Source organism: Chanos chanos, chromosome 1, assembly GCF_902362185.1.
Source record: "Chanos chanos chromosome 1, fChaCha1.1, whole genome shotgun sequence".
In the NCBI taxonomy this organism is placed as follows: Eukaryota; Metazoa; Chordata; class Actinopteri; order Gonorynchiformes; family Chanidae; genus Chanos; species Chanos chanos.
The window spans coordinates 18,580,013-18,604,206 of NC_044495.1; the positions used below are offsets into that span (position 1 = coordinate 18,580,013).

Here is a 24,194-nt window from a genome sequence, read left to right on the forward strand (position 1 = left end):
TTTATGAATGTGGAGCAGGTATCAGCCATCCCAAGCTTACACAGTACTGTTATATGTACACAGCACTGTGATATATATTCTCATCACTGTATGACCTTCACCCTTAGAAATTCATATTTTTTGGTAAATATTTTTTGTATATGCATAATTGAACATTATGTGCAGCAAAATTTTAATTATTAACACAAACTTGCAGCAATGCCAGCAGCCACAGCAATCAGTGGAACCCCTGGTAAATCCTGAAAGGTAAACCCATCAAGACAGAATGGATAAATTTAACAAGTAGTGCTGGTGGTGAATGCGGTTGTGGTATAAGATTGAAGTGTACTCTGGAGTATAGTAACAGACTGCAGTGCACCTTCTACCCTGCCTTTTAAAGTGGGAGAAGCCTTCCCCCGGCAGGGGAAGAGACAGTAATCATTTAAAGTTCAATGAATGAATTTACAACTACCATCAATATGTTTACAAAACCTAAGTGTACTGAGCACGCTGTGTGTGACGAAGCCGTGGTTTAGACTAAGTGTCAGAGGTGTCTGGCCTTACTTGAGTGTGTTTACTGTCTGGTAGGAGTCCACTGCTTAAGACAAACTGACAGTTCATTATGTGTCTTTTCAACACACGTTGAGACACATTCCAATCAGCCACAAAATGTGCAAGAGAAAAACGCCAGTCACCTATAAAACACACAACAACCACTCATTACCAACAGCTGCTAATGTCCAACAATCTTCCAAACACTTGATTGATTTTTTTTTTTTTTTTCATTTTTTCGATGATTTCTATTCAGTGCTTATTTTCTATTGCTCCGTATTCACTGTTATTGTTCTGCGCTTACTGTCTGTTGTCCTGTGCTTTTTGTGTTGCCTTGTAATTAATTTTATTTATTCTTTTTGAATTGTTGTCACCTCATCGTTCCATCTACTGCTGCTCCGTGTTGAATGTAGCACCATAATTCCAGAGGAAACTACAATTTATTCTTTATTCAACACCTGTCCGTGATGAACGGAATGACAATAAAACCGACTTGACTTCACTTAAACGCGTTTTTTTTTTTTTTTTGTCTCTTATCCCACATACAGCCTGGGATCTGGATCTACTGAAACAGAGCTGTACCCACATCATTATTAATACGCTGTACAACGGCAGGGGAAATCATGGAGGAGAGGCAGACGTGGTCGACTCAAAAAACTGACTGTTAAAATCACACACATAGGCACGGACTTCGGGAATCAGAGCACGTTTGCGTTTGCTCTGTGTTCAGCTCCCCTGAGTGTGTGTGCAGCACCGTTTGTCTGGCTCCAGACCCGCAGCTGAGTCTCATTACACGCCGCTGTTTGCATTCGATGCTCTCGTTTGATCTGCCGCTCACAGGATTGATTATTAAGACAAGAAATGTTGAAGATTTTTTTTCCCTCCCTCTTCTTCTTCTTCTTCTTCTTCTTGCTGTAAAAACGGGTATCCTCCGGCATCACAGGGTTCCTCTCTGAGATGACCAATTGTCATTTTGACAACTTGGTTAGTGATAATTTTTGGGAAGTATTAAAAAAATTGGACTATGGATAAGTTTTGGAGTTATTTTTGATATGCTGAGGTTTGCTGTTAGCGGGCGACTGGGCTGTTGGATGGATGTTAGATGAAGAGTGTATGACAGCATGCTGCTTCTCCAAAAAAAAAAAAAAAAAAAACCTAAAAAAAAAAGCAACACCAGTCTCTTGGAATGGAGTGATACACTTGTCTTCTTTGGAAAGGTTGGAGTTTTCCTTTCTGAGAAAATTAAAGTATGACTAACATTGTGACTCCTGTTGTTCTCTCATTTTCACCGATGTGATGGTGCAGCTGTAGCATACAGCTGTGCTCTGGCCTTCTTTAAAGAGAGAGAAAAGAAAGAGAGAGAGAGAGAGAGAGAGAGAGAGAGAGAATTTGTTATCTCCAGGATATATTCAAGTATTTTTACTCATACTGAAAGAGAAATATCATAATTCCAATATCATAGATAGCAACCGACCCTTATGAGATGAGTCGTGTGGAATCTACACCATAACAGGACTTATCACAAATGTATACGATCATTAAAAAAACCCCAAAGAATAATCAGTTCAGCAGAGGAAAGTTGGATAAGATACAAATTGGTCAGATTGTTGAAAATGCAACTGTCCATGGGAAAAAGAATTTGTAGAGGAAGAACATTAGTGGGACACCAGAACAAATCCTCCAAGGGTCTAGAGTGCATCACACAAACCGCTGTCACAGATACACATTTACATCACATACACACACAGCTTTACAGCTCTGCAATCATTTCATCACGTTCTGATGGGATGAGTTTTACTCTTATTCTCTCTGCCGGGGATACGGGGAGTGTATGCGTATACGCGTGTGTTTGTGTCTCATCAGAGTCCAAGAGTCACAGCACTGCAGCAAAGGCAATGTCCTAATTAACAACAAAGCCCCCTCACTAGGTGGCCAAACAAACCAGAAAAACCACATCACCAGGGGGAACAAAGGAGGAGAGGAGCTGCTCCACTTCCGTTCTGGTGGGTGGGTGTGTGACTGGGTGGGGAACGGAGGGGAGGGGGGGGGGATGTAAAACACCAGTGCAGTTGCCATGGCAAACGCCCCCACGCACAGTTTGAGAGAAAGAGATGCTTTTGTGTGAGCTACCTATGCAGGAATTAGTCATAATTAACAAGGCTACTCAGGAGATTATTTTCTGGGCAAACAATTTAATTAAAACTGTTCCCTCTGTCTCATGCATGCTATCTCCCCACTTAGTGCCGATTTCCCCCTCTCTGTCTTTGTCCTCTAAAAAGAGGAAACAAGCAAGAGACCACAGATGGTGAGAGAGAGAGAGAGAGAGAGAGAGAGAGAGAGAGAGAGAGAGAGGGGAAAACATTTATGCTGATCAGATCTCTCCAGGCACCCAGAATCAACACATCTACCCTTGGACATTGTAAATAGTTGATCTTTCTCCCTGCCCTGTGTGTTGCTAAATACACTGGTAGAAAATGCCTTGAAGTACTACCCATAAGTCAGCTTTGGTCTCTTCTCTCTGAAGACTAATGTCAAAATGCTGGAAGTTGATACCGGTGTATGAAAAGACTGGTGTTCCAGCAGTATGTCACCTGACCTTACTCAGGATTACTTGCTGGGTATCAGGGGTCAAAAACTGGGCAAGAAATGATGCAACACTTGCTGTTTATCCTGGGATACTCTGTCTTATTCTTAGCGACCAGCTTCTCCACAACTCATTTTTTGAGGCGCTGTGGCCGTGTTATTGGAGCTAAGATTGTGGAGTCAGTCAGGACAGACTGTTTTCAGAGAGCAGGTTAATGGTTAAACAGGATATTCTTTCTCCCCAGGGTTTCAGCTCTGACAGGGATATGAACATAAAAGCATGTTGATCACCAGGTGGTGGGTTGTTGTTTGTTTGTTGTTTACTACAATTTGCCAGTTGTTTTAGTTTTTTCTTTTTTTCTCTAATGAATTCCTGCCTGTACAGCTTCTAAAAATGTATCAATCACATGGCCAAGGTGTGAATGACAATAGCTCGATTCAGATAGTTCAGAATGGGTCGTCTTTATATACGTGTGTATGTGTTTGTATGTGTGTGTGTGTGTGTGTGTGTGTGTGTGTGTATTTATGTGTATATGTATATGTGTGCGTGTGTGTGTGTGTGTGTGTGTGTACTGTATGTGTGTGCACTATGGAAGTGGCAAATAAAGAAATGAGAGTGACATATTTGCACAGTATCTGATGACTGAATCTGTGTCTGTCTTGAGCCAGGTTTAAACACATTCAAACTTGAAATCATACAGCTGTCATTTTAACCTGCCATTGTTCTGGTCCATTTATCTATACCAGATCTTTCCATTTCACACCTCAGTCTGTCACACTGCCGCAGCCCCTGTGTCTCCGAGATGTTTTATCAGGTAAAACTGTCAGAGGATCTAGACAGGATTTATCAGTTCAAGCCATAGCCTATCCAGCTTTTAAAGGTGATCACTCAGTAACTTTAGAGGAAGATTTCAGCTTTGGGATTCCTGATCTAGTCTTTCTCAGCTCCCAGTCATGCAACACCTTCTCTTTTCCACCTTCATAACAAATTAATCCACCAAACAATAACTTGCTGAATCATCGCTTTGTTTTTAAGGCTTCCACAAAGTCTCTGTGTGGGGCTTTCATCATGACAAATGATCGTATAATGCTTCCCAGGAACAGTATACACACAAACACACAACAAAAGATCATATATCGTCATATTGCTTTTAGTAGTATTTCCGCTCTTTGTCTTACAAGACGTGTATAACACATATACATTTGTAACTGTGTGACTGTGTTAATGGTAAAAGAAAAGTTATGATTTACAAGAAAGCTTCATAACTGGTTTAGCATCGTCATTAGAGGTTGATTGTTTGAAAGCTATATAGAGAGGACATCTGTGGTGTTCTGTCAGGCTTTAGGACTCTTCACGTTGTAAATGTGGAGCAATTAGAGACCAAGGTGTGAGCTGAAAGTAATTAGAATCTCTGGAAATGAACCTGTCGCTGCCTATACCCATGAGACCTGTCAAAAAGTAGTCTGTGGGTAATTTGACAACCAGACACAAAGTTTGCACTATGGATTCTTCTATAAATTGAAGGATGACTTTCTACTGCCTTTCCATCATGCCCTACAATGTCCTTGAGTTGAATAGTTTTCTTGGGCCTGTGATGTTACTATCCACGCTGAACAAAAGCTGTGGTTAGACTTACGTTCCTTCTAGGTTGCTTTCCCTCTCAGCATCTGCATGCCTTTCATTGTCACTAACTGTCTATTCCTCCCTTTTTGTGCTCTATCTCTTTTCTCTATTTTTTTTTTTATTAGCTTCTGTGTTAGCTCCTGTATACTGCAGCTTTCTGGAGTGTTGTGTTTGTTTCAGCTCTAATCAAACAAACAGAAAGTCCTGGCGTTGCCTTCAGATTCCTGCCATTCTAATAGAGTTTAAAAAAGCCACTTGGGCCCGAACTGGTCGGTGCCTCAGGGTAAATGAAGTCCTGAAACTCCCGTACTGCAATTCTGTGGGCCTTTCATCTGTGAGCTGCCGCTGTTTTGGTTCTTATTGACACACCTGCCTTGATCTTAGCACGCCGAGTCTGGTCCCCTGAAGCACCGCAAGGAAGTGATGGAGGAGTAATCAGACAAGCACAAATACACTCCATCATCAAACAACCCTCAAAGAGGATGAGAGAATGTATGTTTGAAGGAGAGAAAGAGAGAGAGAGAGGGTTAGGGGAGAAAGGAAGAGAGAGGGTTGAGGGAGGGGGTTATGAGGATGTTAAGTGTATTTGTAGCAGTGGAAGAAGACAGAATTGATGGGAGTAAAGTGCGTACACAAGTGATTGGGGTGTCGAATGTTTATTGCAGGTAGTTTACTTAGATGATGCAGGTACTTAAAGACATTGGTTGTAAATGATCTTGTGATGATCTGTGTAATTTGTGCGTGTGCGCTTGCGTAAGACAGACAAAGTGAGAGAGAGAGAGAGAGAGGGAGAGAGAGAGGGAGAGAGAGAGAGAGAGAGAGAGAGAGAGAGAGAGAGAGAGAGAGGGAGAGAGAGAGAGAGAGAGAAAGAGTGAGTGGTCCTATGTTTGTATAGTTGTGGTGGGAGTGGTGTGTGCAATAAGTGACCAAAATTGTGTGTGTGTGTGTGTGTGTGTATTTGTGTGCATGTATATATGTGAGTGTCTGTGTGTGTGTGTGTGCCCAATTATAATCATGTGAATTTCTCTGAGCGTCCACCCGAAAGCCACTGTCATAGTCTTATACTGCACAGGGCCAAGAACAGATACTAAATATACCCCTCTGACTCTTGGGTAATAATGCTCCACTCCACTCTCTCCCAGAGAACACTGTGTTTAATTGAACTCTTATTAGATCTGCCACCAAATCTGCCCGTTCTAAAATAAGAGTGTCTGCTCCCAGATGTGGTTTCAGCTGTCACCACCACCTCCCCTCCGGCCCTCCATTAAGAGCCCGGCAGAACCGGGGCTTTGCTCAGACAATGAGGAGCTGGCCCTTTCAATTGGTTGATCAAATGACTGCATTATCATACAGTTTTATGTCCTCGCAACAGACTTTGCCTCAGGACGATCTCCCTTTTATCGTATTGTCTGATTTTAGATTTTGAGGCTATCTGTTTGAAACCCAGTTTCCTTAATTATCAGAGAAATAATCTGAATTTAAAAAGAGGGGGAAAAGACACTTTGTGATATCTAACAGCCTCAGCCCCCTGTAAACATGTCCGACAAGCAGAACAATTAAAACGGCATTAAACTAGCTTTGTGATTTTAGTCTGGGGAAAGAGGAGATTGGAGACCACACTGAGTTTAAAAAAAGATCAAATGAAAGGGAATTTATGAGAATGGATATAAATAAGATTCCGGCCCCAAACTTTCTGAATTATGTGCTAATTAGATGTGTGGTAAAACCACAAAGGAAAAGGGAAAGGATATCTTAAACAATTAATGAGCTGAAAGATGGAGAGATATCATCTAATCTCTCCTCCATCTCATCCCCTCATCCTTCCCTCTGTGCATGTTCTCTATGCTACTCTCTCTCTCTCACTCTTGTTGATGCCAGCTTTCTATTAACTGCTTGAATGCAGGCTGGCACACCAATTAAGTGTCTGTGTGTGTGTGTGTGTGTGTGTGTGTGCGCACGTGTGTGTGTGTGCGTGTGTGTGTGTGCAAGTGCGTGTCTGCGTGCATGTGCGTGTGCATGTGTGTGTGTGTGTGTGTGCATGTGTGATTGCTCACTCTATGAAACTGCTCTACTCAATCTCTTTCACCATTCTTTTCCCTTTATCAAAGAACAAACAGTATGAACCTTGGTCCCCATTGTTATTCTTGTAAACAGGGGGTAGCATAATACCTCTGAGAGACAGAGAAACTCCACGTAACTTCTGCTATCTCAAAGACTTACACTTCATAGATATGAGAGAGAGAGAGAGAGAGAGAGAGAGAGAGAGAGAAAGAGAGTGTTTTGTGTGTTTCCCAAACTGCATTATTTTAGAGAGTATGCATCCCCTCCACCCCTCCAAAATAAGATATCTTGGAGAAACATCAGACACAGTCCCTACCCTCCAGGAAAAGAGTGGTGGAGAAGAGGGGGTGGCATGCAGGAAAAGATGCAGGATATTTGTGAGCTGTCTTAGCTGGTGTTCTGAGCTGACGTAGCGCCATCGCGGTTGGAGCCTGTGTTTCTGAGGCAGAGGACTGTGGTCTTAATAGAATATTGATAAGTGATGGCAGGAAGAGTGGGAAGCATCTGTGACAATCCCCTTCATCATGTATGTGTTTGTGTTTGTGTTTGTGAGAGTGTGTGTTTGTGTGTGTGTGTGTGTGAAAATCAGTCATTAGTGAGTGCAGCTGTTCACAGAGATACACCACTGTTCATTTCTAATAAATCCTTTCTCATATCAAGATATAGTTTTACTCATTATTCGGTAATATCTATCAATTGTCAAGTTTTCACTGTGATGTATGTCAAGAGAAGTTTAACAAAAAAAAAAGAACCTTTTTTACAGATCCTGACTCTTAAAAACAGTATCCCTGTAGCCACACCCAATTATGTGTGACGGACATGTCTCTGTTGAATATGTCAGAGTAAATGGAGGGAAAAGTCTAAATGGAGAGTAACAGAAATAAGGAAGGGAGAACGTAGGAGTTTCTCTCAATTTGAATTCTGTTCAAAGACTGACATAACCTGTCTGTCTCTCTTTTGTTTGGGTGTTTGTGCCTGTGTGTTCTTATTGTTTAAATTGCTGCTTGTAGACAAATAACAATAGACGCAGAAAGACATTTTGAAAGAAAGAATGATAGAGAGAGATAAGGAAGGACATGTTTGAGAGAAACAGATAGGGGAAAATGCATGCAAGGAGAGAGTGAAGGAGAGTGAGAAAGTGTGTCTCGAAGGGACTAATTTGCTCTCAGATTTAATTTACTGAATTCCTCAAATTCATTATGTGAAAAAGAAAACAACCTACTTAATATCTGGAACATGTGCAGAGCAAATACTTCGAAATGTATTCTTTTAAACCTCCTACACGTTACGGTTTATTCTCCTCGATACAAATGAATACATTTAGCCCTGAAAAACAACAACCAAAACCATAAAACCGCTCATTGACAAGCAAGTCATACTATCCAAAGCATCACCGATAAAAACAGAATTTCATGGAAATAAATATCCATGTATTTCCGAGGACTGTTTTCCCGAATGCTGTGATGTTAAAACGTCTCTCTTAAGAAATGAAAGGTGAAAGTCTGACTTTGTGTTTAACACCTCTTTGAAGCTCAGTTAGAGTTTAGTACTGCACCTCCTGTTTGGGGGAGAACCTTTAATTCTCCTCTAAATGATACGGAGAAAGAGAATTGTCTGCCAGTGGCATATGGTGTTGTCTGTACAGGCTTAAATTTTCCCTGTACTATTCAGTGATGGGAAAACCCATTTTCCATAGCAGATTAGTCACAGTATATTTATGCGTTGTATTTCTCCAAAAATGAGCACAAATTCAGCTTCACAGTTACAAGCTCTATTAGTTCTCATGAAGCAATTGTGAAATTGGTTTTGTAAAATTAGTTACAGAGTTAAAGAAAATTCCTATTCAGTTAGAAATGTAAAATCTGTGAAATTAGACTGTTATAGAGATTGTAAAAAGTTTTAAATAAGATCAGAGAGACAGAAGTTAGCAGGAGATGATGGTGAAAAATATGGTCAGCTTAGACCTGTAAACTTGTTGAGAATGTGTTGAGATTGTTTGTTCTTTTTTGTGTGTTCTCTTCTCCTGACGATGAAAATAATGAAAAACAGGTTGAGGTAACAGTCGTATTGTGAAGATACAGTTAGCTCACACAGTTTCCTGATCAGCGCTTAGCTGCTCAGGTTTGGGCTTTAAGCTGTAATTTCACACGTAGGCCAACAGGGGAAAGCATGTTGTTGACAGCAGGTTACTCCTGGGAAAGGTGTGTATTACCTTATCACATGAGGTGGTAAGTAAATAAAGCCTACACACACACACACACACACACACACACACACACACACACACACACAAACACAAACTCTCTCACATATTAAAGTCAAGAATAATCACTGCACTGTCCTATGTGGAGTACCCTACATCCTGCCTTGGACTAATCTACAGTACTGAGTCCCCTAAGAGTCAGTAAGAATCAGTCTGATAAAGGAGCACATGGCTCTTCATTAACACGTATCCTGTGTGTGTTTGTGTTTGTGTGTGAGAGTGTATGTGTGTGTGTGTGTGTGTGTGTGTGTGTATCAGAGAGAGTGCGGGCCTGCTAATGGCAGCGCCTGAGCTCTTAACACTAAGTCTATGCACAGAGGACTCTGGCAGATGGCTGTCCTGGCACCGATGAAGTCCTCTTCCCCCATTCAATAATGAGCCCTCCTTCCCAAACACAAAGCATTAATACTAATATTAGTGTAGTGCCTGCAGTCCATGTGGGGTTTACCTATCTCTCGCTATTAGTTTACTCTCTTCCTCACTTTCTCTCCCTGGCACTACCCATCCCAGTAATTGTTTGTGCTAGTGTTCTTTCACTTGTACAGAAATCTCTTACCCATTAAATAATTGATTAAGTAAGAAAGGAAAAGAAAAGGAGCCAGCTCTCAATCTTATCTTTGAGTGTGCAAAACAGAGAGAAGGAGAGAGAGAGAGAGAGAGAGAGAGAGAGAAAGAGAGTTAAAATTTTAAGACAAAACAAAACAAATAAACACTAGTGGCATCTTGTTCCCTGAGGCGTAAAGTGATTCAAGTAAGAGACATCAAAGTGTCAGAAAAAGAACAGCTGTTACCGTGCCAATGTAGTCCCATAAAGTAAACTTTACCCAACTCTCCCTACAGTCTGAGACTGGAGGGAGAGGGTGTCTGCGGCGCAGGCTGAGATTATGGAGGATATCAGTATGGAGAGACAGACAGAGGCGACTAGTCAAACTGTCAGATGGAGGCATCCAGACGGAACAAAGACGAGCAGAAAGACAATTACAGCCATGTGCATGGCAGAGAGAGGCGGAGGAAATCACACGCACACATAGTCACATACACTCTGCATGGTGCATACACATGCATACAACACACCCTGATTCAAATGAAATGTGCTGCTGCATCATTCTCTATTTCTCATGGACACGCGCGCACACACACACACACACACACACACACACACAAACACACACACACATACCTACACACACACATACATACACACACCAAGTAAAATTTTGCATTAACACACGCGATACAAAATACACAATATCAACTAATGAACACACATCCAGGGCAAAGGAAACAGAAGCAATTGCATCTGTAAAAGATGACAATTTCACACATATAAACACAAACAGTAAAAGTATTTACAGCGCTCCACAGAACACCTGAAAACCACTGAGTGAATGAATGTTTCCTGCTACAAAAGGGTGACATTGGAGAATCTGTGTATTTAAGAATCTGTGTATTTCCCTGAGCTGTGTGAAACTGAATTGCAGCAGTGGGTATGAGAGGAAACATGGTAACTGGCATGGAAAAAGCACAGGGCTGACTATTGTGGGCAGTATAATTTCCTCACATTTTGCTATGTTTTTCTATAAATGCCAACAATTAGAGCTTTGAACGACAATTAGAAATCAATCAGCATTTCATTTTTAAAATGCATTTCATTTTTTTTTTTTTTAAAGACCAAATGTATATTTGGCATCTCGCAAGTTCATTTAGTTTCTATCATTGATGTATTTCTTGTTTAAAATGTGTTAATGTGAAAATGTGAAAATGTTCATTAAATCAAATATAAGAATGACAAGTGCTGCATACTTGTTTGCATATTTGTTTCGACATTCTCTAGCTTTCTAGTCACTCTCAAAGCGGAGCTTAACCTGCCCAGATGTCTTTGACCTGTGGCAACTAAAGGACGCAAATGAGCTTCTCTGTTTTCTGAAGATCTGCCGAGAAACTAGTGCTGTGCTGCCCTCTTGTGGGCACCACAGTGAATGAGACTACAAGCATAAGTCAACACAAGTGTCTTTCCTTTCCATTTCTTACACCGCTCAGTGTGAATATTCACCTCTTTTTTTTTTTCATAATGTTGGGTCTAAATCCAGGGAAACACTGAATCTGAATTCCAGCATAAAAGCTTAGCTGAAACACAGCAACATGTACAGCCCATCCCCTTGTCATATAGCATACATCTGATAGAGTTTTCCCTCTCCATACCTTAACGTAGTTCAGCAGTTATTGTTATTATTCTTATTATATCAGTTTTTGTTTAACAGAAAATAAGATAATTAAACCTAAATGATTGTAATGTATAACTACTGTTAACATCAGATTTTTTGCTGTTTGTCATTTTCAGTTGATGTAATAGTCCATTTTGTGAGGTTAATAATTAACAACTATTTTTACCTGATTTACATTTTGATGTTGTCTCTTTTAATCTGTTTCTCCGTAGATGATTATGGATCATGTTTTCTACACTGCAAAGAGTTGACTGTAGTAGTTACAGTAAATACCTGACAAAAAAGTTGCTGATAAAGTACTGTAAAATTGCTGTTAATTACTGTAAAAAGAATTACAGTATATTACAGTATAGTTTTTACAGATTTTTGTTGTATTTAAATTACAGCAATTTATTGTTGCTGTTGTTGCTTTTGTTTTTACAGAAAAACAACAATTAATTGTAATCTAGTTAACAACATTATCTTGTATTCTATTCAAATTACAGAGGTTACCTGGCAATTCAAGTTGCCAGTAAATGGCTGTTAATACTTCACAATACAATATGTTGTTGTAGAACATTTTTACAGTTAATTTTTGTTTTTTACATCAGCTCATCTCACTCATCACTCACTCTTTTTCTAAGCCCCTTGTCCTAATTAGGGTCGCGGGTGGTGCTGGAGCCTGTCCCAGCACTAATTGGCAATGCGATGGATGCGATGGACTGGCAGGGAAACACCCGATGCCAGTCCATCACAGGGCATACACACAAACAAACACATTCACATCTAGGGGCAATTTAGTACCTCCAGTTCACCTAACTTACATGTCTTTGGACTGCAAGAGGAAACCAGAGCTCCTGGAGGAAAACCACACAGACACAGGGAGAACATGCAACATGCTCCACACAGAAAGGACCTTCTCCACACAGAGACCCAGGACCTTCTTGCTGTGAGGCGACACCACTACCCACTGCGCCACTGTGCTGCCCCTTTTGCTACGAATCCATTTTTCATGGTATCAGAATGGTTATGATTGACATTTTAAAATCAGATTTTTGAAATGTGGTATCATTATTAAAGTTTTCTGTGTTTACACTTTTTGCCTTGTTTTATCCCCTTTTCTCCCGATTTTCTCTTAGGCCGGTTGAATCTCTATTTCCCACTGGCTGCACAAAGCCTCCACAAGCAAGAGAGGACATAGACTACCACAAGTCTCCTCCAATACATGTGGAGTCACCCACCTCTTCTTTTCACCAGACCACAGAGGGCTTTTCTGGGAAGCCGTAGGTTAACTCTATCTGTCCATCACTAATATAGTACTTTGACCCGCCAGACAAAATATTTTAGTGGGAGGTTTTTGGAATTTTATACCAACCTCCTGAAGTCTGATACATTGTATTGCTGCAAAATGGAACGCACGCATACCATTTTGAAATTTCACATCACAGTTTTAAACTGACAGACTTTAAAAGATGCTTTTGAAGTTTTTTAAAGTTTGATATTTGATGTAGGATTTTCAAATTTGATGTAATAAGCATTTATAACACTTTTATGAATCCAGAGGTTAAATTTAGATCTTTTAAGCTTGCTGAACTTGACAGTGTTTTCGTAGCGCTCTAGGCTTACAGGACCGGTGTTGATCGAATGATGTGTAATTTGAATGTTTGTTTTTTTTCCTGTAGATCACTAAGAAGTGGCTTTGATTTATTGTAAGCCTTAGATTAAATAGGACCAGAGGGAAGGGTATTCGTGGAAATGAAGTCAGGTTGTGATCAATATCAAGGAACAACATGGCTGATGACTCAGAACTTGCTTTGAAACATGACTCAAAAGTTTATAAATTTGCAGGTGTGTTAACACACACTTGTTGCACAGGGAGATCGTTAACCTACTTAATAAAAACTGGAGAGGTAAAATGCACAGATCTGATCCTAGCAAAGAGAGTTTTACCTCATAACCTTATGCCAGTTGGGTTTTATGAATTAAGGACTGATATTAGCGCTGGAAATACAGAAGTAGCCCATGATGCTCCTTAGTGAGTTTATAATATGCTGTGCTCTACAAACAGGCAATTCCTCCATATACTGTAAAAAGCTTAGGGATGTGGTACATATGCTAGATCATGAGTAGCTCTCTTACCCCATTATTCATCCAGACACGGACTCAGGAAGGAGAGATGTGTCTCCTGGTAGTTCCAGAGCCCTAAGATTTAGAGTTCTGGGCACATCGTGTTTTGGCCTGTGAAATTTATAACCAGATTCAATACATCAAGCAGTGTAAATTTTAGATCAGATGAATAATTTAGTAGGCCTCGGTGTGATGTTTAGACAGGTGAACCCTCACCATTACAACTTTGGGCAACATATAAGAATATCCTCAGATTATCTCTATGGATGACTTTTAATATCATGTTTTCTTATACTTGCTTTGCACTTTGCAACTACCAGATCGTCATCAGTCTAAAGTAAAAGGCTGACGGCTGACTTTATTTGAAGAAAATTTCCATAGCTAGTGCTCTGGATGTACATATAAATCTTGGGCATGCCATTTATACTGTACTTAGCCTTAGTTGACTGTATTATGTTTGTTAAGTAAGGTAAACGATGAAAACTTGGTATTTCTTTTTTGCTTTGTTTCAGAAGGCGGTGTGTGGGGGGGTTCTTTCAACGATGGAAACACTTTTGTCTGATTATAGGAGTAGACTTAGGCAAGGGTATAGTGCATATCTTGCACTGTGCCTGTTAAGAGGTAATGGCTGTGGCAGTGATGCTATTACCTGAAATTCAGAACCTATTGTTAACCACTGGCTGTGGTGGTTATATTACACACAAAATTAAAACTTGGCCCTTAAAATCCTTCTTATAATAATACTCAAGTGTTTAAAAGTGGCAATTCTGAATGATATTCTTGATGTGTTATTCACCTTTACTTCACTTGCTCTGAATTTCATTTCGTTTGTGTGCAAGGTCATTTGTACCCATGTTTGTGTCGAAACATTTGCTAGTTTTTAAAAGGCTGTACTTTATAGAGAAATATTTTGGAGAATTGTGTTAATGTAACTAGGGCTAGAAAATATGTTGCTCTGATTATGGATTCAATCAATCTTTAAATAACACACCCAGTGCCTCACTGCCCTCCAAACAGATGGAGAGTGAGAGGGCTCTGTAAGATAAAAAATATCAGTTTTGATCAGTCTCAGCCATGAGGTCTGTACACGTCTGGGCCCTCTCATTGTTGAAAAATGTCATCCTGATGGTTCTAAATCTGTTACCAGACTTTTTTTTAACAGTTAACTGAACGATTTCTTTCATTTAATGGACTGTGTCCTTGCACGACAGACTTAAAGACCACGTGCACGTGTTTCACTAATATTACAATTCATCATGAGTTCATTTGTAGCTCAGAATGGTTATAATTTCTTGCCATGAATCCATGTGCAGGGGCAAGCAGTGTGCACGATGAGAGAGTGCCAACGCAAATGGAGCAATGCTGGAGAAGCATGCAGAATATATGTCATATGGAATGTATGACATTAATACAAACAATGATTTTGCTCAGCTACCAAAAGTACTATGTGAGCTGTATGCGTGCCTAAAAAGATCCAATTTCAGAAATCATTATACTGAACCAGTTTATACACATGGTCAGCTTGGACATGAAAGTGTAGGTAACAGAATATAATCTGAAGATACTGCAGGACACTTCTATGTTGGCTGAAACCTTCATCTATGCTCAGAAAAGAGTCAGGTTTGGGTTTTGGTTGTGTGCAGATATCAACAATAAGCACACAAAAGGAGGTCAGGTGTTTCCATTGAGGGCAAGTGGGACATATTAAACCACCCTGTCTTGCCAGAAAAGTAAAACCAATGAAGACCTGTTTTGTGTCCTGACTGCACTCACTGTATTCAGAGGACAGTGCTTCATTGCTCTTGGTCCAGGTCTTTGTGAATGTTATGGCAGTTTAAGCTTTACCATGCCCTGGCAGTGCACAGACTGAGGTGAAAAGGGAGGGATGGCAGCAGCAGTAAGCAGTAAGGCATTGGTGTGTACAGGAATGTATATGGATATACCCTACTGTAGACATTTAACTCACTTTTAATGATCAATCACTTTTAATGATCCAGTTGCGTTTCCTGGTTGTCTCAGGTCAAGATCCTCTCGTTTTGGTGGATTTGGTCCTGTAGACAAAGACCTACAATGTGGTTACATGAACCCAATGTTCAATGTCCCAGAGAAACTCTGAACATCATGAGTCAGGGTACAGAAAGGAAATGGACAGAGATGGAGAGAGTTAGTTTAACGACAGATTTTTAATGATGCTCAGTGCTTATCTATGCTGAGTATTGTGGTAGGTGGAGTCAAATAAGAGACTCTCTTGAGGATGAGAAGTACATGATGGAGAATTATTTACCACACTGAGAGAAATGTTGGGTCTGTGGCTATTCCGGGCTCACTCAGGCATATTTGCATATTCTTTTCCATGGCTGATGTGTTTTGGCAACCATGAAACAATGGCTAGAAGTCCAAGTCATTTGACTTTGTCTTTGCTCAACACAGAGTTCTGTAAGACTTGTTATGAGTGTCATCTAATGTCATGGAGAGGAGTAACCTATGAACATCTGCACTCTCCACCCAATACTGGCTCTTACTCCATGGCCATATAGGCTACTTGAAGACAAATGCTCAGACTTGCAAAGCTGAAATAACAGATAGGCTGAATTTATAATAATTAAATAATAAGAAAAGAAAGATAGAATAGCAAGGAGGATTAAATCAAATTAACACCTGCACTTCTTAGTAAAATAGAAGTCTTCCATATATAGAAGAGAAAAGTACTAAGATGTGAATAATACAAACCTTTCGAAATACTGAAACGCTCTGGTGTCTGAAACCTTCAGGCATCACACAACATATAGACAATTTTAGGGTCACTATTACCATCAGCTCTTGTTGTGTTCACAAAGTCAACTCACCTTCTCACAGATATACATCACAATTACAGTAGCAAAAACAAACAAACAAACAATGAACAACAACAACCAAATAATACATGTTCTTAAAAAAACACTCTTAGATACACTGAGAATCCCTAGACTACTATATCATACAATCTGTGAAAGAGTCCTTTTATAGCTCAACTCAAAATGTCGTACACAAGTCTTTGACTGACTCCTTTTTCAGATCAATGGTAATATGTTTGAGGTCACTGGGTCTGAAAACAGGTGCTTCTGAATGAAAAACAAAGAAATAGAGAAAACCCACCATTCATATCTCTAGCTCACGGTAAATCCAAATGAAATCTTGACAAGTGAAAGTCCTGTTTTTCGCTGCCTTCCTCGTCATCTTTAACAACAGTAGAGAAATAGTTCTTGAACAGTTCCGAAGTGTCCCCTTGGCCATGTCCCCATGTCCAAAAAATAAATAAATAAATAAATAAATAAATAAATAAATAAAACTTAGCAATAAAGTGTGTCTTCAACTGTTGCTGCTACTTGAACAGGCTCTATCATTATGTGACATAATCATTACAAACTCACCCCCTTTGTTCTCAAAATCATATCATCCCAATCGCTGAGCCACAAGATCTCTGTCAAATTCTGATTGACTTAAACTGCAATGATTTAACAGTCCTTAATGTGGAGACCTGCTGTTAGAGCCATAATGAACCTATTGTTGTGAATCTTTATTTCACCCTCTACATGCCTGGAGAGTAAAGGTCCCAGGGGGATGATAAAATACCTGCCCAGGAGAGGGCCAGGTGTGGTTGATGGGAGGCAACAGCTTCTTGCGTCTGTGTCTTGCTGTGCTGCCGTCATGTACCCACCTTTATACTTCCAATACCCTTTATCTTATTATTTAGATTTATTTAACTTGTTTTCATGGTCTCCATTTTGTTGTAAGCCCCAAACCTGGAATAAACCCTCTAATTTTGAGCTCACCCTACTTTTACTTCTGGACATTCCTTTTTTGTTGCTGCATGGCAAGGACAGTCAGTAAAGGAATCAGTACTCTCAGTCAGTCATCAAAGTGGTGGCAAAAGGTCACTACACCAGCTTTCATATTTCTTACACACAGCTAGATAGTTAGGGAGGGGATAAACTGTAAATAAGTATGTGTTAGTCGTCTGCAAACAGATAGCCAACAGGTAATAGTCAGTGGGTAAGAGACCACTTGTTCAGCTGGAGCTCTGTGAAGGCCCAAGAGAGCAGAGCAAGACTACAGTGCACTTTGTATCAATGATCCAGGAGAAGATGCACGACTCAAGGGCCTGACAACTGGACCTTTATGTCGGGCCAGGAGGTGATGCTATTACAGCCAAAAGAGAAAGTTGTTGGCCGCTGAACATGCTGTACATGAAATCACATGCAATATCTACGTGCCGGAGAAACAAGAGACTAATATTTTCTACATCAACCCCTAAAAGATATTGTCACACCTAAGCTGTAGATTTGGACCACCTAAAGCCATCAGAGCAATACCCAGAGCTCTTCTGAGAACAGCCAGGGTACAGCACTTTGAGAAGTATGTATCAGAGGACAGATGGTCCAAAGAGACAGAAACATAAATGCATCACTGACTGTCTTCTTTCTTTGCTCACGGAATAGTCGGAGACCGTGCCATTTCTGAATATGGTTAGTAACTCCACCACTAAATGGTGCGGCCTGACTGAACTCGTTCCTAAAAAGGACAGAATAATCCATACACCGTGCTAAAACGGTTGACCTACCTGGGAGGTCAGGAAAGGCTGAGTTAATTCCAACCCTTGTCCATTGCAGAAGGTACTGGCAGGTAATAGGCTAAAGAGGCAAAGGAGCACACAGCATTTAGCGCTCCCTTTAGACTATATCATTACAACCAGCCAGCTTAGTTTAATTAGGTGGCCCACAGAGTTCATCTCAATAGCTTCTGTCGTAAAGATCTCACCAGGAGCTTGGCTCTGAATAGCATGCTTTGGACTGATGAATATGACCATGCTTTCCAAGACTTCAGGGGGCCACTTTGTGCTGACACTATACTGCAATGTTCAGACTTCTGGCAGCCATGCATCCTGCAGAAAGACGTGCCTGAGTTAGCTTAGGAGCTGTTCTGCTGCAGGGAGAGGGAGGGGAATGAGTGCCTGGAACTCAACTTGACGCTTAAAAATAAAGGGCGAGTGTTTCATAAGTTGGTGCTTGAGTCTCTTTGGTTGTATCTTTCAGGAAGTGAGCCAAACTTGGCATAGATGATGCAAATGATGAATAAAGACTACAGCCATAATTTCGTTTAAAGAAAGTTCCTTCATGAACAAGACAAAATAAAATAATACGTGAAGCGTAATACACGCCTGTTGTTCACAGTGCAGATACTGAAGAAACGTTAACCAAGTATAATTGGACAACTTCGGACTTTTTAGCAGTCCATTTGTAATACTGTTTTTACCCATCAGATGGGGCTATTATACTGTTCAAACCAGTTTTGTGACTTGAATTGTATTTCGCTGTCACACCAGTCCACCTTTAAGTTCAAATGCATCTCATGATGTTTCTGCTAATGCATTCAAAGGTGTCATAAACCAGTTAAATTATGATGCATACAAATTAGCAGTTAGTCTTCTAGCCATGCATTTTAAGACAAACTAACTACTAAATAAAAGTGGGTAGCACAAACTGAAACTAAAGGGCACATGAATTCTTCAGATACGTTGATCAACAATTTACAGATATCACTTTCCTCATGTTAAAGCCTGGAAAATTTTATGAAAAGTGATTTTAAGTACCACCACAAAATAACCAATGAAAGCCTCCTGTGTCTTCGCTGAACTGCGTACATCGTGGTTGTAAACATTTAAAATGACTTCAGCTTTTGACATAATGCACAAACGAGAGCCCATGAGCAATGGCTTACCACAAGTAAACACCTTGTTTTCCCTGAGCTGTCTCCCTCAGCTGATGTCTCTTTTTCTTACACATTGTAACATATCCCTTCACAAAATCCATGTGAACGTTAAGCACATTTGGTGTTAGATATACAGAAAGAACACTTTCCAAATAAAAAACTTTGTCGTTTCCTCTGTCGTCTTTTGAACAAAGCACCGCGTAGCACGTGAATTCTACGTCATTGTAAACAGAGAACGTTCCTAGCGACATGGCGGCTTCAACAGATGTGAAGGTAGTGATAATGTAGTATTATTTGATTGTAACAAACTCAATTTGTGTCGAAGATAGCAGTTCAGCTTCTTTGTAGTGTAAAAGGTGAGAATTTTGAGCAGAGCAGAAAGTGGACAACGCGAATAGACACCGTTTCAAGCTAGCCTGCTGCTTCGGCTAATTGTCTGAATTACTTCAGTGCGATATTCAGGCGAAGTGCGTGTACTCTGTATCGAGCCAAACGACCCATACTTTTAAGAGTTTAGAAATTTACACATCACCAAGGTTACTCTGGCTGCTGTTAACGCACAATGGATTTTAACTACTTCTAAAATGGCCCGTATTGAACCTGGCAAGCAAACGTAAAATAGCAGGCGCATTTCACCACAAATTGCTTCAGCAGTTGAAAGAAGCAGGTCGAATGTCATTTGACAGGGGCTATGGAATTCTTTGCCCAAGAAGTTTTCGGACGCTTTAAAAGTTAGACAGCAGATTTTATAAGGCGGACATATGGATTTTATAATAATTTCACCACGTTCTGTTCTATACCTAGTAGTATAAGTTCAATATTTATTCGTTCATCTCATCCGGTTTCACATTCTAGTCACGTCTCACACGTCAGGTTACACAGTTTCTTCTTGACAAAACAGAGATAGTCAGGAGGTTTGCGTAAATAACCTATGAGAGTGATAGTGATAGACAATGTATGTCTTTTTGGAACGGTAAGGAAGTGGCCCAAATTGTTTTCGCTTTTCGAAACTTAAAGTCCGTGCAGGACGCAGGTTAGGCTATGTGATATGTTGAACCCATCAAGAAAGTAACATATCCCTGTGACAAACTAAAAGTCTGGACTTAGTTTGAAGTGGTAGCGGATGAGCCTGGATTTGACCATTTGTTAAAAAAACGCTCCTAAAAGGTACTGAAATAAGCTAATATAAGAAAGTACTATTAAGAGGATGGTGATTTGGAGAGAATTTCTGAAATCTGAACAGTGCTCTCTTGTGGTTTTGTTTAAACATAGCACTTATGCACAGTATAGTCTGAGAATGCCTGCCAACCACTGTACTATAGTGCTACAACCAGTATGCCCAACTCTGTCATCTTTTCACCTCGTAGGTATTATATGATCATGAGGGCATTTTCATACACACTAACACAGAGGGGAATGAAGATCAGGATTCTCTTACATCAGGGTGTTTACGGGTGATTGACAAGGTGAGTAATAACGTCTTTATTACAGTAATGCCATTTCTATTTTGAATAAAAGGAATAAAGAGCTCTCATTACGGAATACTTTTGGTGGCTGGATGGTTTGTTATACTGGGGTTATGAGTAATTTCTTCTGAATTTTCCCCTTCAAATATGTATTATTTGTCTGCTGTGGTCGATTAAACCACTACTCTTTCTTTTCCCACCAGGATGGAGAGATATTTGTGGAGTACAAACCTTTGGAAGATGATCTGGCCAGCATGCTCTGCGCAGGCAAAGTTAGTTGTTCAGCAACAAACAATAACAATACAAAAACAACACAAAAGTACAACAAGGAACAGCAACAACAAAAAAAGACTCGCTTTAGAAAATAACTCGACAATGCACAGTTTTGTAACTACAAAGCGACATAGCATTAGATCATTGTAAAATGGACTGAACACATGAGATTCTGTTTTTGAATCCAGTTCTATTTTCACTCATGTCAAGGTTTCAGAGCTGAATTTCTTTTGAACTCAGGATGTTTGCATTGGCTCAAAGCCCTATGCTGAAACCTACTGCAGATGTGAAATGTGCTAAACCTTAAGTGAGCTCAGCAGTCTAAGCGATGGGTGCCTGGCAATGATGTGCTTTGTTGTGTTTTTCAAGGACTCCAGCTCGGTAGTGGAGTGGAGCCAGCCAGACAGAGCCCTTCAGCCACTGGACCGGCAGCACAGCAGTGAGACTGAGTGGGATATGCTCAATGCTGTCTACTTCAGAAAGAAACCAATGATCAATGGGGAGACCATGTCCTCCCCCGCCATCACAGGTAGCTTTAAGGATTTTGACCTGCCTAACAGTTTACATGAGATGCTGATCAGATTATCTGTCTGATATTACACCTTCATTGTTTAATAAGGTTGTAATAACCATTTTTCTCGCGTGGATCCCCTTAATCCATGATTCTGCATTCATGTTTCTGGCTGACCTTTTCATTGTGTAGTGTTGAAAACAAATCAGACCAAAAATAAACAGTGATAAAAAAGTTCTTCTTTAGCTGTGCTGAAAGCGGCGTGTCCTCTGTTGGACTAACAGAGGGTATTGCTTGGGTGACACAAGATTAATTCAGGAAAAGACTAATTGCTTCAATTTTTCCCAAGGTACAAATCAGGCTATAATCAGTCTCAGGCAGGCCTCTGTGTATTAATCAGCTTCCCTGCAACTGCTTACTCTCAAGGCCTTTAAATGTCAAGCCAGTCAAATTAAAAGGAATTACTCTTTGGGCCCTACATCGAGAATGACTTCTAACATGGCGAATGTGTCACCTTTCATTATGGAACCTCCCTCCGACTCGTCTCGCCATAACCTCCATCGAGCTTTCAGTCCTCTACGAGGCCTGTAGATTTGGGATTGTAATATTAATCCACTATAAACCCATCCAAGGTTGAGTTAGGTATTTGAAACCCTTATGGCCTGCATTATGTGTACGAGAATTATGCGTGTGTTTGTTCACGTGTTTGAAAGCCATGTTCACAGATTTACATTCCTCAGGTGCTTCCAACCATTTGCCAACGAGGAACAGGAGAGCGTTCAGTTTCAGTTTGAATGACCTGCTGTCCATCAAAGTAAAGAAGGAGGGCTGGTCCTATCTGATCCCCTGCCTTAAAGATGATAGCACGCTCCCTGAGCTCCACTTTCACCAAGGCGGCAGTGAGGCCTTCCTGGACTGCTTGAGGAGATTTGTCATTCTCACCGAGTATGTACACCACAAACCATAACTCTGGCCAAAATGATACTGTTCAACTTAAGGGGGATATTTCTAGATTGAATATTTAAACATAGCCTTAAATTTTACTCTGTTTCACAGTATCTCTCCTAAGACTGCAGGTTATGCTATTGAAAAAACATCTTGCATCCCCAAAGCGCACCATTCTGAGTTTCCTGTGATGTATTATAGAATGTATAACTATACAGGAAGTACATGCACAGTAGGTGACAAATTTCACACCCAAGGGGATCTTGTTTTGGGGATGTTGATCTTATGTTTTTCATGTGATTTGTTTTGACAAGCAGAAGTACTCTCCTGAACACCTGTGGTGTTTGACAAATGAATGGCTGTCATACTGTCTGACAACCGCAAGTTGTTAGCAAAGTTCCTCAGTAGGTCTCAATAAATTTTGAAACTTTCTGCCAGTAATTCAAAGAGAAGTGATAGTTCATGCCGGCTAATGGACTGTTCTGTGTAGCTTAAACAACAAAAATAATTCTGTGCATCCTAAATGACACATCTACGCTTGTTGAATCTATAATATAGCAGTGTAGTGATGTCTCTGATTAGCTGGTTTAATTGGTTTCCTCTGTAATGATGATGTTTAAATTTGCACTTAGATGAGAGCACGACAAATGCTTTTAAAAAGTACATGCCCCTGTCATTTCATTCAGGGAAATTGTATTGGTCTACATTGTCAGATCACATTCGTTAAAAAATGAAATATTTATTTTACAAATTTACAAGGAAATCATAAATTTAAAAAAGCACATTATCCTGCCCATCTGAAAAGAGCTCGTTACAGACTATTGCCCTTTGAGCTTGAAATGTTAATGTGAGTAAATGTGAATTTAACTCTCTTAAGAAGTTTCCAGCAGATGAAGACTAATTTCCCATGTAGCTTGTAGGTTGCTGCGAGAAGCTGAAAAAAAAAAATCTAGAAGGAACGCTATAGGAATCACACAGTGAGCAAGTATACCGTCTTACATTCAGGCTTTCTCCATAATGTCCATACATATTTACCCAATTCAGTCACATACAGGAATTATGGAGAAACCTTACCTAGGAAAAAACACTTCAAAGCGAGCACACGAAAACCTCTCCTTTCATGTGTCCCTTTCGTGTGTCTGCTGTGGGAATCTCTTTGACTTGATGGTTCTCTAAAGCCATCTTGGTTACAGATAACCCCCTCTCAGAGTGGAAGAGCACAATAAACAGTAACAAAAACTGAGGGGTCTCAAGTTCTGAATAGAGCTGCCTGGGTAAAAGCAGAAGATTGGTTGGCGAGGGGTGTGATTGCATGGCATACTTGATAGAGAAATAGAGTCAGGAAGAAATAAGGGAAATGAAAGGAAAGGATCCAGCTACATCTCTTTTTTAAAAGGGCAGAGCTGACAGCTGGTCCAGTACTCTGCCTCCAGGATGGGGGAAACCTGCCATTTAAAGTAGGGTTTCACTTCCGCTCCTGTTTGCTGCCAGGTGAGGTTGCATGCTGCGACTAAGTCAGAGAGGGAATTTTTAGAGGGATTGATCTTAGCAGGAACTGGGTTGCCCTGGGAGGGTGGAGAATGATGCAACATCTTTTTTCCCCCAGCAGAGGGTACTTCAGAGCCTTCGTGCAGAAAACGGTTCAGCACAGAAGATGTAGTTCAGAAGCACTGCTCTTTTGAAATGTTTGGGAACTCTTTAAGTTCTTTCAATTTATTTATTCTTTTTTCCTCCTCCTAAATAATGATACTTGTTTCTTTCATGTATTATTAGAATCATTTATACCTCATATACACTCATTTGTAACTACTTTTTACTTGCAGCAGCAAGTCTAAAAGATAGTCTATAGCCTAAAAGA

At 40.2% G+C, this 24,194-nt stretch overlaps 1 protein-coding gene across 3 annotated transcripts in view; it reads left to right on the forward strand.

Annotated features, from left to right (window-relative positions):
• Window positions 1-15,278: 15,278 nt before the first annotated feature.
• Window positions 15,279-24,194, forward strand: part of LOC115813723 (TBC1 domain family member 15-like) — a 28,266-nt gene continuing 19,350 nt past the window's right edge. For 2 of the 3 annotated variants that reach the window (XM_030776317.1, XM_030776326.1), the window contains exons 1-5: window positions 15,279-15,302; window positions 20,509-20,607; window positions 20,811-20,879; window positions 21,250-21,383; window positions 22,133-22,336. In XM_030776317.1, coding sequence (XP_030632177.1) covers window positions 15,279-15,302; window positions 20,509-20,607; window positions 20,811-20,879; window positions 21,250-21,383; window positions 22,133-22,336 — 530 coding nt within the window. Of the gene's footprint in view, window positions 15,303-19,390; window positions 19,415-20,508; window positions 20,608-20,810; window positions 20,880-21,249; window positions 21,410-22,131; window positions 22,337-24,194 lie in introns of those variants that run through there. The other variant, XM_030776306.1, reaches the window with a different exon arrangement.